We start from the raw sequence: 17,402 nt of genomic DNA on the forward strand, positions 1-17,402 counted from the left end.
TAATCCCCAAACTGCCCAACCGCTTTTCCCATCAAGCACTTCCCTTTTCACTCATGGCAGAATTTGAGCTTCCCACATTGACTTCCTCAGCACCTCAAAACCCACAGAGCTGGAGTGGAAGCAAATCATCCTTGACTCGAAGAAGAAGAAGAAGAAGAAGAAGAAGGAGAAGAAGAAGAAGAAGAAGAAGAAGAAGAAGAAGAAGAAGAAGAAGAAGGAGAATACACCTGAAGATGCATTCATTAATCTTGACAACTCAGGTGAGGTTGTTGAATTTCTTGAAGCACTGCATTCACCCCACTTGTTTCCCTTGTCAGATTCCTTTTCTGAACAATGGCCAGCCCTAATCCTATCACAATTTACCTCCCTTTTAGGAAGAGCAGGTTTGCTTTAACTAGAACGAGCCACTCATATCAGTCCCGTGTTAATGAACATTGTGGTTGGCACCAGCTAGACAATGAAAATAATCTAAATGAGCAGATTTTGCTAAATTGGTGAACTTCCTAGTTTGCAATCAAAGAGCATTGATTATTCAAGTATACAAATCCCCACATATATTTTCTGGGACTAGATCGTGTTGTTCCTCATGGAGAACCACAGTGTATCTGGTAAAGGTACTCCGTTCCCAACAACACTGTGGGGGGACTTTCATCAGATGGACAACTGCAGTTTAAGAAAGCTTCTTACCACAACCTCCTTGTAGGAAGATGGGAATGGGCACGAAATGTAGGATTTGCCAGCAATGCCCACACTCAATAAAATGAATAAAAAAGAACTCTTTGTTCATAACATCCAGATTGGTGAATAGAACTGAGGAAATTTCTTAGCAAATGGAAGATATACAAATTATCTTTGAACACTAAAATTCTCCTCAGTTCTTAGCCTTTACTTTTCAGACCTTTGTTCTGAGTTTAGTTCCAGGTTCGTTTTCATAATTCCTGTTGTAGGCTTTGTAATAGGAATCCTTTATCTCATAGTAGGGTGAAATTAGAACATAGAACAGTATAGCATGATGTTGTGCAGAACTAATTAAGCTAATGATTCCAAATTACACTGGTCCTTTCTGCCTGCACAGGGTCCATATCCCTCCATCCTCTGCATATTCATGTGCCTATCTATGAGTCTCTTAAACACCTCTATTGTATCTGCCTCCACCACCACTGCTGGCAGTGCATTCCAGGCACTCACCACTCTCTGTGTAAAAAACTTTCCCTGCACATCTCCTTTGAATTTTCCCCCTCTCACCTTAAATGCATGCCCTCTAGTATTAGATTTTTCAATCCTGGGAAAAAGATACTGGCTGTCTGCTCTATCTATGCCTCCCAATGTCACCCTCCTCCTGATGACCACCTTCGTCTGTGGCTGCATCAGGCTGTGCGTGGAACCCAGGTACATGGGCACCAAGTGTCACTACGTACCGAGGTTCTACCTGTCCCTGTTGTTGCGAAGGATAGGCCTGGCCCCATGGCCACACGGCGTCCCAGTCAGCTGGACGCTGCCGCGTTACCTGTCCTTCGTGGAAAAGTTCTTCCAGACCGATACCTTTGACCACAAGTCCATCAGGCAGTGGTCAGCACGGAACGTCCTGCAGGCACTGCAGGAGAAGGACTCAACGGATACTGTGGGGTGGTTCCCTGAGCAGACTGTCCAGACCATCTGGCAGAATGTCTCATCGCCAGAACTCACCAACAAGCACCAAGACCTCGCTTGGCTGGCGGTGAGAGGGGCCCTCCCAGTCGGATCCTTCCTGTATGGTTGGAACCTCACTCCCAGCGCGCGCTGCCCCCAGGAGGACTGCGCTGGGGACGAGGCGGTTGCCCACCTCTTTGCGGGCTGTAGGTTTGCGAGGAGGGTGTGGTGAAAGATGCAAGGGTCCTTGTCACGGTTCATCCCCAGCAGCAGCGTAACAGAGGATTCTCTGATCTACGGGCTGTTCCCAGGCACACACACAGAGACGGACGTCAACTGCTGCTGAAAGGTCATCAACTCGGTGAAAGACGCCCTTTGGTCTGCCTGAAACTTGTTGGTCTTCCAGCACCACAAGATGTCCGTAGGGGAATGCTGCCGGCTGGCACATTCCAGGCTGCAGGAGTACGTGCTGAGGGACGCACTGAAGCTGGGCACAGCCAACGCAAAGGCTCAGTGGGGAAGGACTACAGTTTAGGGTTCTCCTGGCACTGGAGAGGGAGGGGCGGGGACAGGGAGAAAGCCCCTAAATATTGTAAAAATGGGACCGGGTAGCTTCCAGGGGGCCACACGTGTGGCATCGGTGCTGTTTTCTATATAAAAAGGTAACACTAATGAATGATTTGTACAAGAATGTAAAGGTTTGCACTGTTTTGTAATTGTATATAGTTTGTCTTTTATTATGAATAAAGTTTATTTTATAAAAAAAACTTCTATCAGCTCTCCCCTCAGCCTCCATAAAAATTTATTTGTAAAGTACATTTCTAATGCATACAGAAGAAGAAATTATATAAGATAAAATTATAAGGTTACACCAACTGATACAGTCTGATACCATCTGATACCACTTAGAAGGACAGGTTTCCCAGAGATCAAGGGATTTAATCCAACTACAGCTACCAGTGTTGGAGTGAGTTTTCTCAGAAGCAGAGGAGCCAGGAAGAATGGATAGCACATTGATGTCTTAGAGGGCTAACACATTCTTCCCAGAGGAAGGCAAAGCAAGCAATTCACCCCCTGCAGCTCATGAGGAAGAGATTGTATACGTTTGGTATTGTTAACCACAAGGATGCAGACTTTAAAAAAAAACTGGCTATCTAATGCTATTAACATTGGCCATTTAAGAAATTTGATGCTAAATCAATTTCACTAATTGATATCAATCTCAGTCACTATCTTCAACTATGTATAAATCAGCAAGCAGTTAGTGATAAACTATTGTGCCGTAGCCCTGAGGTTGCACTTTATTCTTTAATTCCTTTATATATGTTTCTATTGACATTGAGTTATCTGCAGGCTTAATGTTTAATTTTACCTGCAGCTAACTATAATTTGAGCCAATAAACAATTGTTGGTTTATTGCTTTGTTGTCTGAATCCTTTCATCATTAGCAACATTAGGTCCCACATGGGAGGTTAGTTCAGAAGGTTCAGTCACTAGGTATCCATGGAAAGGTTGTAAACTGGATTCGAAATTGGCTGTGTGGGAGAAGACAGAGAGTGGTAGTGGATGATTGTTTCTTAGACTGGAGGCCTATGACTAGTGGTGTGTCTCAGGGATCTGTGCTGGGGCCATTGTTGTTTGTTGTCTATATCAATGATCTAGATGATAATGTGGTAAATTGGATCAGCAAGTTTGCTGATGACACTAAGATTGGAGGCGTAGATTGGAGACTAAGCTTGGAGTGGACAACAAGGAAGGCTTTCAAAGCTTGCAGAGAGATCTGAACCAACTGGAAAAATGGGCCAGAAAATGGCAGATGGAATTTAATGCAGACAAGTGTGAGGTGTTATATTTTGGAAAGACAAATCAAGGTAGGACATACACAGTAAATGGTAGGGCACTGAGGAGTGCGGAGGAACAAAGGGATCTGGGAGTTCAGATACATAGTTCCATGAAAGTGGCGTCACAGGTGGATGGGGTTGTAAAGAAGGCTTTTGGCATCCTGGCATTCATAAATCAAAGTATTGAGTATAGAAGTTGGGATGTTATGGTGAGCTTATATAAGTCATTGGTGAGGCCAAATTTTGAGTATTGTGTGCAGTTCTTGTCACCTAACTATAGGATGATTATCAGTAAGATTGAAAGAGCGCAGAGGAGATTTACCAGAATGTTGCCGGGTCTTCAGGAGTTGAGTTACAGGGAAAGATTGAACAGGTTAGGACTTTATTCCTTGGAGCGTAGAAGAGTGAAGGGAGATTTGATAGAGGTTTACAAAATTATGAGGGGCATAGACAGAGTTAATGCCAGTAGGCTCTTTCCACCTGGATTAGGAGAGATAAGTACGAGAGGGCATGGCTTTAGGGTGAAAGAGGAAAGGTTTAGGGGGAACATTAGGGGGAACTTCTTCACACAAAGATGGTGAAAGTGTGGAATGGGCTGCCATCTGATGTAGTAAATGCAGGCTCACTCTTAAGTGTTAGGAATAAGTTGGATAGATACATGGACGGGAGAGGTCTGGAGGGTTATGGACTGGGTGCAGGTAAATGGGACTAACGGAATAATGTTTCGGCACAGACTAGAAGGGCCGAATGGCCTGTTTTCTGTGCTGTAGTGTTCTATGGTTCTATGGTTCTAAATTTATTCTTGCGCAGATCCTCAGATAGCAGGTTGGCTATATAAATGTTAACATTATCTGAGATGGTTAATATAAAGCAGTTCAACAAGACAGATCGAGGCATTGATATAATTGTCATCAAGTTGGGGCATGGGGTTGGTGTGCAGCTGAGGCAGTGTACTGATTAAAGATTTATTTAGTGCTGTTGATGAATGATCATGTCAGGGCATTAATCCCATTGATTATACAGTAAGAAATGTCCAGTGAAAACACTATGTAAAATTAAGACTGAACACAAACATGACCCAACACTGTCAAACCAAACCAAACTTGAGCCCCGGGTCTTATAATATTTTTCATCTTTTATCCATCCAATGTTGTAAATGCTATTGCCATGAGAACTCAGTATAGGCATCTGGTACAAACTCATTCTATGCAGCATTGCCAGCAGAGCAAGACACTTATTAAAACACGTGAGGCAATTAACTGGTCTGACCAGTCTGACCTGAGCCAAGTACTTAGTTCTTTTCATACCCAACCAGATCTGAACCCATATATATATTAGAACCCGCAGAGTCAGGTGCCGTTTGGCTTGGGTTGGGTAGCTTGGCTGTAAACCAAGTGTTTGCTCAGGTAGATGCTATTGAATCCTGGTTGCTAGTCAAAGAAATACCAAGAGCTCAGATCCTGATGCAAGGTTTCAATCCGAAATGTCAACCATTCTTTCCACCCCCCCCCCCCCCCCCCCCCCCCCCCCCCCCGCCAACAGATGCTGCTCGACCCTCTGAGTTCTTCCAGCAGATTGTTTGTTGCTACATATGAGGCATTGGTAAGTTAACTAGCACTACTAACTATGGCCAACGATTCGAACAAGGACATTGGAAAATCCTAAAAAAGTGACTTTTTTTAATCCAATGCCTTCAGGGATTTTTGGGTAAAATAAGAAAAGGTATCTTTATTAGTCGCACGTATATCAAAACACACAATGAAATGCATCTTTTGCGTCGAGTATTCTGGGGGCAGCCCGCAAGTGTCACCACACTTCTGGCGCCAACATAGCATGCCCACAACTTCCTAACCAGAGGACCTGGAGGAAACCCACACAGACACGGGGAGAATGTACAAATTCCTTATAGACAGTGGTCGAATTGAGCCCAGGTCGCTGGCGCTGTAATAGCGTTATGCTAACCGCTACACTGTCAGAAGGTTCACTTGTATAACCAAGGATCAAAGGAAAGCAATGAATGAATGATCAGGCTAAAAACACTGGCAAAAAAGGTGCAACTTCAGACCTTTTTACATCAGGTGCTATGGGATTATGTGTGAAATGGTTGATGAAATAATTTAGGTTAAAATTCTTGACCTGCTGGACCTGAAAGTGGGCAGAATTGCCAGCTGTATGGAAATGCTGATTAAAAATATGAAATAGTCTCACTCAGGGCCTGATTCTGAGGTGCAGGCAGCATGGTCTTCTGCACTGCAGTGAGTCATGCTACGTGCGGGCTCAGCAGGAAATCATTATGTCACATGAAGGCTGAAGATCATGGACTGCAAGAGGATTTGCTAGGGATATTATGGGAGTCACCCACATTCAGAATACTTGTTAAAGATGGGATGGCTCCATAATGGTCATAGGAAATGGCATAATGCTATATGTGGGTACAAACCCTTTAGGAGATTAGCCACAGCAAAGACAACGGTCTTGGACACAAGAGTATAAGAGTGTGGGGCAGTACCATTCACGCATTCAGATTAGGTAATGAAGAGGTGGAAACAGGAATGTTGAATACCATTAATTAGACGCTTGAAGAGAGGGATAGTACAGGCATTCACAGCCACCTTATTGATCGAGGATGAAAAACACGATGATGTTGGAGGAACTCAGCAGGCTAGGCAGCATCCGTGAAGAAAAGCAGGCGGTCAATGTTTCGGGTCAGGACCCTTCTTCTGGACTGTAGATAGGAAAAGGGGAAGCCCAATATATAGGAGGGAAAAGCAGAGCAGTGATAGGTGGACAAAAAAGGGGAGGTGGGGTGGGCACAGGGTGGTGATAGGTAGATACGGGTAAGAGATAGGCAGGTGTGGTGGAGGAGGGGAGAGCAGATCCACTGGGGGTCAGGTCAACAGTAAGGAGAGAGAGGAGAAAAAAGAGTAGACAAAAAGAGGCCAGGAAAGGCAAGAAGAGAAGAACCATGGTGGGGGGGGGGGGGGGGGTGGTGGTGGGGGGGGGGGGGGGGGGGGGGGGGGGGGATTACCTAAAGTGGGAGAACTCAATGTTCATGCCATTAGCCCTCAAGGTTTCAAGATGGAAAATGAGTTGCTATTCCTCCAGTTTGTACTTGGAATTCTCCTGGCAGTGGAGGAGGCTGAGGACTGACATATCAGTGATAGTGTGGGAAGGGGAGCTGAAGTGACTGGCAACGGGGAGATGCAGATCGCAGTTATGGACAGAGTGCAGGTGTTCTGTGAAACGGTCACCTAGTCTGCGTTTGGTCTCACCAATGTAGAAGAGGCCACTTATCTCTTTTGTCCACCTATCACTGCTCTGCTTTTCCCTCCTATATATTGGGCTTCCCCTTTTCCTACCTTCAGTCCTGAAGAAGGGTCCTGACCAAAAATGTTGACCACCTGCTTTTCTCCACAGATGCTGCCTGGTCTGCTGAGTTCCTCCAGCATCATTGTGTTTTTCATCTAGATTCCAGCATCTGCAGTCCTTTATTTCTCTGGTATTATTGATTGAGAAAGTCAGTCTGTTGTAGACAAGGAAGTGGAAATCGATTTCTGCTAAGGCAAAGTAAAATATTGTTGGATATAAGGAACATTCTGAGTAATAGGGGAGGTAAGCCATTGTGTTGACAGTGGAGACAGGTGGGTTCAGTTAACTATGAGGGTTAAGGACCAGGAGCAAGTGTCTGTCATCAGACACGTTCAGACTGAGGGACTGTGTGTGTGAAAGGTTCATAGCCTTGGCAGCAAAGTGATCCTGGAGATCCTCATGCTTTCAGAGTTCACTGGCCCTGCCCAAGATGACAAAAAGAATCTTACACTGTCCATAGAATTCAAAAACAGCAGTTTAGATCTAGTCATAAAAGTGAGGAAAGTTGCTCCTGTTCACCTCTCCCTCTGCACGGTTCGTGATCCCTGGTGCATCACTGGAGCAAGGTATAAAGTAGATTGTCAAAGGTTACCTCCAGTTGTGTCAGCAACTTGTGAATAGGCTGCACACCAAGCTTCTTGCAGCTTTGTTTATAGGATGTGATGACCTCTTCCACCGTAACACAGGCATCTGAAGGAAAAAATGAGATTAACAACTTGGTGGCTCTTTGGTCAATAACTGGATGTGGTCTATATGAGTACAGGTAATTATGCCAACAATGAACAGCATTCACATTGCAAACTGGATTTATATTGGATTTGTATTGATCAACCAATCTTAATTAAAATTGCTTTCAGTCTGGAAGTATACATTAGGTTACTCTCTCACAACATTAATATTTGAGAGCATGGGCTTCAAAAAATTAAATTAAATTAAAGTGTCTGCAATTCTGGTCGCTGCATTTTGGAAAAGATGTGGAGGCTTTGGAGAGGGTGCAGAAGAGGTTCAACAGGATGTTGCCTGGGTTCGAGAATATTCGCGATAGGGAGAGGCTGGACAAACTTGGACTGTTTTTTCTGGTATGTCGGAGACTGAGGGGCCACCTGATAGGAGTATATAAAATTATCAGAGGCATAGATGGGGTAGATGGTCAGAGTTTTTGTTCCCAGGGTGGAAATGTCAGATACTAGAGGGCTTAGATTTCAGGTGAGAGGGGGAAAATTTAAAGGAGATTTGTGAGGCAGGTTTTTACACAGAAAGTAGTAGGTGTCTCGAATGCACTGCCGGGTGAGGTGGTGGAGGCAGATACGATAGCAATATTTAAGAGGCATTCAGACAGACACATGAACAGGCAGGGGATGGAGGGATATAGACCTCGTGCAGGCAGATTGAATTAGTTTAAGTTGGCATCATGGTCAGCACAGACATCGTGGGCCAAAAGGCCTGTTCCTGTGCTCTACTGTTCTGTGTTCTATTGAAGTTTTTCACTGTACCTCAGTACATGTGACAATAATAAACCAATTTACAATTTATTTTAAAAAATCCAGATATATTTGTAAAGTAAACAAAAACAGTACATGCTGAAAAAAGTGAACAGGGAAGACACCATCTGCATTGAGTCATAGAGTCATAGAGCAATACAGCATGGATACAGGCCCTTCGGCGCATCGAGTCCATGTGGACCAGGTGCCCACCCAGCTAGTCCCAATTTCTTGTGTTCAGCCCATATCCCTCTAAGTCCCACCCCTGCATGTACCTATCCAAGAGTTTCTTAAATGATACTTTTGTACCTGCCTCAACCACTTCCTCTGGCAGCTCCTTACCACTCTCTGCATTAAAAAGTTGTCCCTCAGGTCCCTTTTAAATCTTTCCCCTGTTGAGAGAATCAGTTAATGTTTAATCAAAATTGGAAAAGCTTACAGGAAGAGCAGGATTTAAGATAAAAAAGATAAGTTGAGATGAGGTGAAAATGGGTATCTTCTTTACTTGTTCCATTACCGTCACTTTTGCTATGTACCATCACAATCTTTCCTGATTTCAGTGTATCACAGACCTTTCCTTTATTTCCTTTCCTCCCTTCTTGCCTTCCTCTGCATCTTAAAACTTCCTTCATCTCTAACCTTTTCCAGTTCCAATCTAAAACTATTGATTGGGTGAATTATTAGCTCTCTTTCTCTCTTCAGTGATGCTGCTGGATCTGCTGAGTACCTCCAGCAATATTGCTTTGATAGATTTTAAATTGGTCAAATGTCATAGAGTAATAGAGTCATACAACAATGGAATCAGACCATTCAGCCCACCATGTCCATGCCAACCAGTGGGCACCCATTCATATTAATCCCACCTTCTAGCACTTTTGGCCCTTTGCCTTCTATGCCTAGGTGATTCAAGTGCTTGTCTAGACACTTCTTAAATGATCAAATACATATTCCCTTAAAATCTTCTGAAATCTTGATTTGATTCCATCTCGGTTGCATTGGTTATCAATCTGAAACAGAACGACACAGCCTCCAATAGGATAATTAATATTATTTCTTTGATTTACCTCACAACTTTAGCATCAGAGTAGAGAGGAATACTATTTTTGCAACAACACTAAAACTGCAATATAAATACAACTTGTTCATGTGAAAAGCTGGAACTGTTTCAATTACTTCATTCTCAGGTATATTCACCCTCAAGAAATGAGCTGAAATAACTCGTAGTTGACAGCTTATTGGCAATAAGATCTACTATTTACAGACAAGGTAATGCTGCCACCTGAATAGGTTGAATCCTCGAAGCAAAGGATATAAGATCAGCTCACACAGCAGTAGCCCAACATACATTTCTTTTATGGATATTTGTAAAGGATTATATGCAGAAGCAGCAGTTTTGATGGGGCTGAATTCAACAAATTCCATTTTTGTCACATTTCTGCAAACTTTACAAGAACAATTTGATGATAGCATTCTGTGTCTTTTTCCATTTTGCCATGACAACAGTGTGTATATATTTTGCTGGCACTTTCAACATAAATACAGTAAAATCCCATGTTTTAAAATGTGGTTAAAAGTTATAATTAAAGAGGTAACTCCAAGTTTTTCTGTTATCATCTAGCTAATGCAGATTAAGTGTGAAGTAAATCTATGCAAAACCATCAATGAGAAAGCAGCAATGCCACATGTTGCCATACATTGTACATATTTACTATTCCTATTGATTTCAATATGAGAGATAAAAGTATTGCAAATCTCTAGTGCAGCAGATTACTGCTACAGACTAATTAGTCCATTACTTTTATAACATACCCTGATTATATTGTTACATTAACAATCCTATCAAGGGGAGCTACAGTAAACCCCAGCATTGGAGTAATTCCTTTCATTACAGTACATTACACGCTCACAAGGGGACCACAACCTTAATTACACATTTAATTTAGAAATACGTTTTATGAGAAAACTGAGATGCACCATGTAAATGGAATGATTTGGTTGGAAGTTCCCTTTAGTCCATAAACATGATACTGTTTCTTTTCTTTAATAATTCATGACTGTTGTTGCCTGGGAACAGTTATAAACAGGAGTGCTATGTTTCCATCTTAAGGAACTTCTGCAACAGTTATTAAAGAAAGTTAAATGGAACTTCAAGCCATGTTTTAGACAGGTTTCTGCAACCACTGGAAGAATGCCTTGTGGTTTGGGAGTTGAGAATTTTTCACATTACGATGCCACAGTAAATGTTCCATAACATAGTGTAAAAATGTGACATGAGAAAAAAGACTGAGGGCTAAGCTCCAGTAGTCTTACAACAAAGACAGACTTATAACTGAAAGATAATAATGGGAAAGGGATGTAGTGGGAATTGCTTTAATCTAGAAATTAATTTACAAATATGCATATTTATCAATTAATACATTGATTTGTGATTTCATTTGAGTGCATTACTAAATTAATAAATATGAAGATTTATAAATGAATAAATTAAGGAAATTGGTTTTTGATTAATTTTCTGAATTATTTAATTTCTAAACGACTTAATGCTTTCTCTAAAATTGCTTCATATGCCACAGAACTGGAAGACTTTTAAGTGCCAAAGCTATTCAGCCTTATGTCAAGAGTTTCTGTGTCTTGAATCCCTGTATGCTCCTCAAATTGTGAGAACTGGAAAATTCTTACTACTCATCAAGGACAATGAAGGAAGTCAATGTTGGAGAACAGAATTTCTCTTCCACTTTTGGTTACAGAGTGTCACTGTCAAATATTCCCTGATCTTTTGCTTCAATGGTTTGATTCAGAGCAAACTTGCTGTATTCTGTCCTTTAATCTGTTGTGGCTCTTATGCCCGATAACTCATAAAACTATCCATTCAGTATCTGAGCCATAAGAACAAGAAAGGCTCAAGAGCTAATCTCCAGTTTATCCAAATTGATTTATTGTGATCAGTGCAGGGAGAACATACTGGGAGAATGGAGAGAGTGTGAAACACAATACTTGAATCAGAATCAGGTTTATTATCACTGACATATGTCGTGAAATTTATTGTTTTGCGGCAGCAGTACAGTGCAAGACATAAAAATTACTAACAAAAATAAATAAATAGTGAAAAAGAGGAATAATGAGGTAGTGTTCATGAGTTCATGGACCGTTCAGAAATCTGATGGCGGAGGGGAAGGAGCTGTTCCTGAGACGTTGAGTGTGGGTATTCAGGCTCCTGTACCTCCTCCTCCATGGTAGTAACGTGAAGAGGGTAAAAACATTGGTTAGGACAAAGCTGGAGTATTGCATCCAGTTCCTGGTCTCATACCACAGGAAGGACATGATTGCATTGGAGAGGGCGTAGAGGAGATTAGCCAGGATGTTGCCAGGGATGGAGCTTCTCAGTTGTGAAGAGAGGCCAGATAGAATGGGTTTGCTTTCCCTGGAGTGGAGGAGACAAGGGGGGACCTGGCAGAGGGATGCAAAATTAAGAGGGTCATAGTTAGGTTAGATAGAAGGAAAGGATTTCCCATAGCAGAGTATCTAAAAGGTTTAGGGGAAGGGGTGAGAGGTTTAGAGGGGATTGGAGGAAGAACCTTTTCACCCAGAGGGTGATGGGAATCTGGAACACACTGCATGAATGATTGGTGGAGGCAGGTGCTCTGTCAATATTTATTAAGTATCCGGACAAACAGTTGAATTGTCAGTGCATAGGAGGAGACAGACAAAGTGCTGGTAAAGGGGATTAGTATAGGAGGATACATAGTGATTGGCATAGACATGGTGAACTGAAAGGCCAGTTTCTTGCTGTATGACCCTATGACTGTATGATTAAAATTGAATACAATCCTTTCTCTAGATGGCTATCCAGTGACCCATTCTGGAAATAAATACATGGAAGCTTATGTTCATGATCAGCATTGATGCTTTGCACAGCTAGATTGCTGATACTCACCAGCTAGGCTCAGTTACGAAAAGTAACCACTGGTTATCTGAGCATGCAGAAATGCAATGGTTCAACACAGGAATAGAAAGGAAGGGAGAAAGAATTGTTGTAGAAAATTAGCAATCAATATGTAAAGGGATTGCCCAGTCTTAGATCAGCAATAAAACATGCAAGCAGCAGAGATAGATTTATATGCCGACTTTCTGGAAGATTGTAGCAGCTAAAAGGACAATTAGTGAACTCGCTATGTCTCTCAATTTACTCAAGATCCTTTGTATGGATTTTGTATAATTTGCTGCCGTTGCACAATTATTTTGCACTACTTGATCTAAAACTTAAATTAGTGCTAACTGCTAAAGCAAAGAATCTTGCTTTGAATATTCAAGCATCATTATAATATTTATTTATCAGGTCCCAAGTGAGAGTTTAGTGTATGTGGGTGATACACAGAAGAACTTGATGCATCAGATAGATTTTAATTTTCAAATCATTACATTTTTCATAATTTTTCAGTGTTACGCAGTAGTGTAGTGTAGCTTTCCAACAGCTCATATTACTGTTTTACCATATGTCTAAATACTTAGTCATTATATTTTGTAAAGCAAGAGAGTACTAAAGATAAGATTCATATTCTGTCGATATATGTTGTTATTTGACAATAAAACAATCAAAATTATTCTAATGGGATATATTTATATGAGCTATTTACCTGTACCAAAATAATTAATTGCCTGTCACAATGAGTACACAGTTTTGGATGTGTTTCGAGGTGTAATGATGGTGTGATTCTATTTGTACTGTTTTCTTGAGCTATGAAGAAATCAACTCCAACATAATCTGGGACATTGATTTTCCAAGCTTGAACCATATTGTAAGGATAGGGATGAAGTTCGGCAGTTGCAGACTTGCTTGTTGTGGACACTCACTGGGGTATCCATACATATTGGGGTAAGGTCATAGAAATACAAGCTGGACATTCAAGCCTACACTGCCATTCAATAGAATCAAGGTTGATCCTGTGTGTCAAATTCATACCTGCACCCCATCTCTGTTCCCCTTGAGTGTCCAAAAGTTTTATCTTTGACTGTACTCAACAACTGAGCATCCATGGCTATCTGATGTGGAGAACTCCAAAGATTGTGTTTATCTGGAAGAATAAAGTTCATCTCATTTCCAACACAAAGAACCAATCTTTTCTTTTACCTTATAGGGTAATTTTTGGAGCCTGCCCAAATCTTGCCTGAAAAATGACCACCAGCAATGGAAAATCAGGTGGCTTTGTGACAGCTGTCACTTGGAAGTCTGGCTTCTATTTTGAGAAAGGCTTGAATATCGTTATATCTATTGTCATAGCATATCTATGGTCATAGCATATCTATTCACAACAAGAGGAAGGCTGCAAACATATGCAAGTCAGAGTCCTGGCTAGCTGTAGAACCCCATCTGCAGTTGTCAAAGACAAACAGACAGATCATGTAATGCAGTAAGTGCATATCACAAGAGAGTGGAGACCTGTTCTGCTAATTTCCCACTCAAGTGAGCTGAAAAATATAAAATGGTTCTGATCACTAATGATGGTCCAAAATCTCTGCAAAGCTGCCCCAAGTTTGCTCTCTCGACTTTCCAACCCCCAAAAACCCATAGTTACCTTGAGTAGGTTCCCCAGAACAAATTTCCTCAAAGAAGTTGTCTTCAACTTGATTGACAAAGCCCAGCCAGCACAGTACTTGTTGATTGTCAGTTCATAAAACTGGTTTGACGACTGGTGAGACCATGTCACAGGCTGAACCAGCTGTTAAAACTAAACAGTTTGCATGTTTGTAAATGTCTCTGACATTCACATTCAAATACATACAAATGCCATTGAAAATAAATGTGCCATTACATCCTTGTAAAAAAATTCCAAAATATGTATAAGAATAAAACAAAATACTAGAAAACACTTAAACCAATTAAATACATTTAAGTTAACTCAATGACATTTAAGGAAAAAAATCAGCTTAATTCTCACATACCTTTCTCCCTTGCAGCTTTTTCTCTCCATTGAAATGAATGGAGCCTCTCAACCTGTACCAGGCCTAATGCAAGACAAGCTCAGCGAACAGCTGGATAGTGTGGAAGTTTATAGTCCATCACCATAAGAAAACCAGTGTAAGGGCACAGTGCAACCAACAGCAACAGCCAGCCATGCATGAGTTGGAGACTTCCGCATTCGTTCATGCCCATGAGAGGGATACAAACTTCCATACAGCTAAAATAATAAAAACTGATAGTTTTGTATGGAAGTCGTGGCTTTTCAGTGGAAACTTCTGGGCCTACATTGCTAAAAAAGTGACATTGAAGTGGAACTTCTGTTGAATAAAAGCACTGTTCTCTCTGAAGTCTGGGTTTCAGTTCTGCAAATATTCCTAAGTTTGAAATGTCTCTTGGAGCTTGGGTGGTGTTTCATTCTATGCCCACCCCCTCTTATCAAATAGGTCTATCTATGGTTCTTCTATCCTCTCCAATTACTGGAATATCTGCAATCTCGCTAAGGTGCTCAAGCATCTTATGTTTCCCTGCTGAATGCCTTTATCTCATGATGTATTTTAGCTTCTCTTGAACATTGTAAGCACAGGCATATGCTGCAGCTTTACTAAGTGCAAACAAGACAGAACAACCAATATAAATAATTGCATACTGGGCATTGTAAAGTCTAGTTCTTTAAGATACTTGTACTGGAAGATGCCACAATAAAAGGAAAGGGGAAGAGTACAGCTGTTGTTCATGTCTGGTAATGGATGGTTGCTGCTTGCTCCTCTCACTCTATTATAATCAAACAAAACTTTGGGGTCACAGATGAAATACCGGGCCCCATATATAGCAGCTCAAAATTACTGAAGTGAGCCAAAGCGGCTTAAGGCAATGGGTATTCAAGAATCAACCAATGGTGCTCATTGTGCTTGCTGCAAACATTCTAGACAGTGACAAGGAAAGGTTACAATGAGTCACACTCAAGACAGGCAGGACAATCAGACATATGATCTATAATTTTAAGTAGTTCTCTGTTGTTTATAAAATGTATATCAAACATACTGCGGCCTAGGTAAACTGACGGGAAGTATGTTTGTATCAATAAAGAGATGAGAAAGAGATTTTTGGAGATGACAGAGATAGACAAGTAGTAGGTGCTCAAATTCTGTTAGTGACTTTGCCATAAAATAGTTATCAGTATATATTCAGTGGGCTTGAATCACAATTGAGCAACTAATATGTGTTGTCAGAGATGGGCAAACTGAGTACAATTAGGAGGCTTGGATGCTAGTTGTAATATAATATTTTAAGTTTGTATTGAATTGGCTCCCCATTGTACAGCAGCAAATAGTACTGGTCCCCAGTGTATATATTTAACCTAACACTAGCATATTAATTGAGGCTGATGCCAAAGAAGCTACACTTCAAATTCTTACTCTGGGCAGATAAATCATAGGCAGAGAAGAGTCATTTATTGCCAGGAAATATTTAGTTGTCTCTCAAGCAGCTGGTAATTTTTTCATGGAACCACAAACCATAAAGTTAAAAGCTAAACATTGGTGATTGAGGTTACTCAACACAAATATAATTGTCATTGACATTCCAAGTTCTGACTGTCTAATCTCCAATTTTTCTAGCTTGTGTTTGCTCTGTGATTCTGCATTGTTATCTAATAATCAATCACAATGGCCGTTCTATCTCAAATGTCCAAAGCAAACAAACTAATCAATATATTAACACAACACTGCGGCAGCAATTACAATGAATTATTTGTTCATTTTAAGTTTAACATTTTAGAATGAACATATTCTGGATCTGGTCTTGATATGTCTGGTCTCCAATATATTTATGATTTTGGTAATTGATTTAAGCTTCACTGAAAAACAGATTATCCTTACTTTCCTGCAATAATCCTGTATATTACAGCAATTTTTTTAATAAAGAACTAGAAATTACATGAAACTTTCCATGACCAACCTCTGAAAGTGGTTTGCAGACCACTTAGTACTCTTGGTCCATAGTTACAGATATAATTTGTGCACAGCAAGGTCCCAGGCACAGCCAGGATTTTAGGAGAAGAATCCTGTACATTAAAACACGTCATGAGATCTTTTCCATCCACCTGAGAGAGCATACAGATTTAGCAGTTTAGCATTTCATCCATGAGATAACATATTCAGCAGTGCAGCATTCATTTTGGTACTATAATGTCATTCTCTACCATGAAGAGCTATGTGCTGAATTTGTGACACCATTATAATTGCTTTACAATTTTAAAATGATGATCTTTCAAAGTGCCTTAGATAATTTTTTACATTAAAGATGCTATGTAAATGCAAGTTGTTGGGGATTAGAATTCCTTTTGCTATAAACAGAAGTGTTTGGTAAAGGATATTTAGTTGAAACCTCACTACATAGTGTGCTGCACTTACCAGCTTTCCATGGATTCCAAGGCTCTGCTGACCCTGAGACAATCTGTTCCCCCAAAGGGAAAGAGACTCGTTTTTTTGATTTAATTTTCCACGTGCCATATGGGCTCATCTCCTGCTGTCCAGTGCAGTCATCTTTGACACCCATACTGTCAAAAGGTGCAGGGGCCTGCAGCTCTCCAGTGTAGACATTTTCTGTTGCGCTCATTTCATTGTTCATAGGCTGATGTCAAAACACAATCAAGCATTCTCTAGTTTCACAGAACTGTCCATGCGATATCCTTACTGCTGTTTAATAATTTAATATCAATCTGAAGAAAGTGAATCTACTTGTCTGTGAAGCTACAGAATTCCCCCTTTATTTGGGGAACTTCATCCTAGTGTCTCAAAGAAGTGGCGAGCGAAATAGATGATGCTCCAAAATTTTCCAAAATTCCATAGATTTGGTCAAGGTTCCATTAGACTGGAAAACAGCAAATGTGACTACATTATTCAAAAGGGGAGAGAGACAGAAAGTAGGAGATCAGAGGCTAGTTGGCTAACATCTGTCAAAAGGAACATGTTAGAGGCCAGTGTAGCGACTCACCGTCCGAGCAAGCGAACCAGCTCGGTGGTCAGGTCGCACGTTGTCAGAGCGGCGAGGCCCAAGATGGCATTGGGCCTTCGTCTTCCCCGAGCGACAGGGAGAACCCGCGCACAGGAAAGGTTTGATGGC

At 41.1% G+C, this 17,402-nt stretch overlaps 1 protein-coding gene across 1 annotated transcript in view; it reads right to left on the minus strand.

Moving 5' to 3' along the window:
- si:dkey-288a3.2 (protein phosphatase 1 regulatory subunit 37) overlaps positions 1 to 16,907 on the minus strand; it is a 194,407-nt gene extending 177,500 nt beyond the window's left edge. The window contains exon 1 of the mRNA XM_052018643.1: positions 16,691 to 16,907. Coding sequence (XP_051874603.1) covers positions 16,691 to 16,907 — 217 coding nt within the window. The remainder of the gene's footprint in view (positions 1 to 16,690) is intronic.
- Positions 16,908 to 17,402: the final 495 nt, after the last annotated feature.

This window comes from Pristis pectinata, chromosome 1, assembly GCF_009764475.1.
Source record: "Pristis pectinata isolate sPriPec2 chromosome 1, sPriPec2.1.pri, whole genome shotgun sequence".
Lineage (NCBI taxonomy): Eukaryota > Metazoa > Chordata > Chondrichthyes > Rhinopristiformes > Pristidae > Pristis > Pristis pectinata.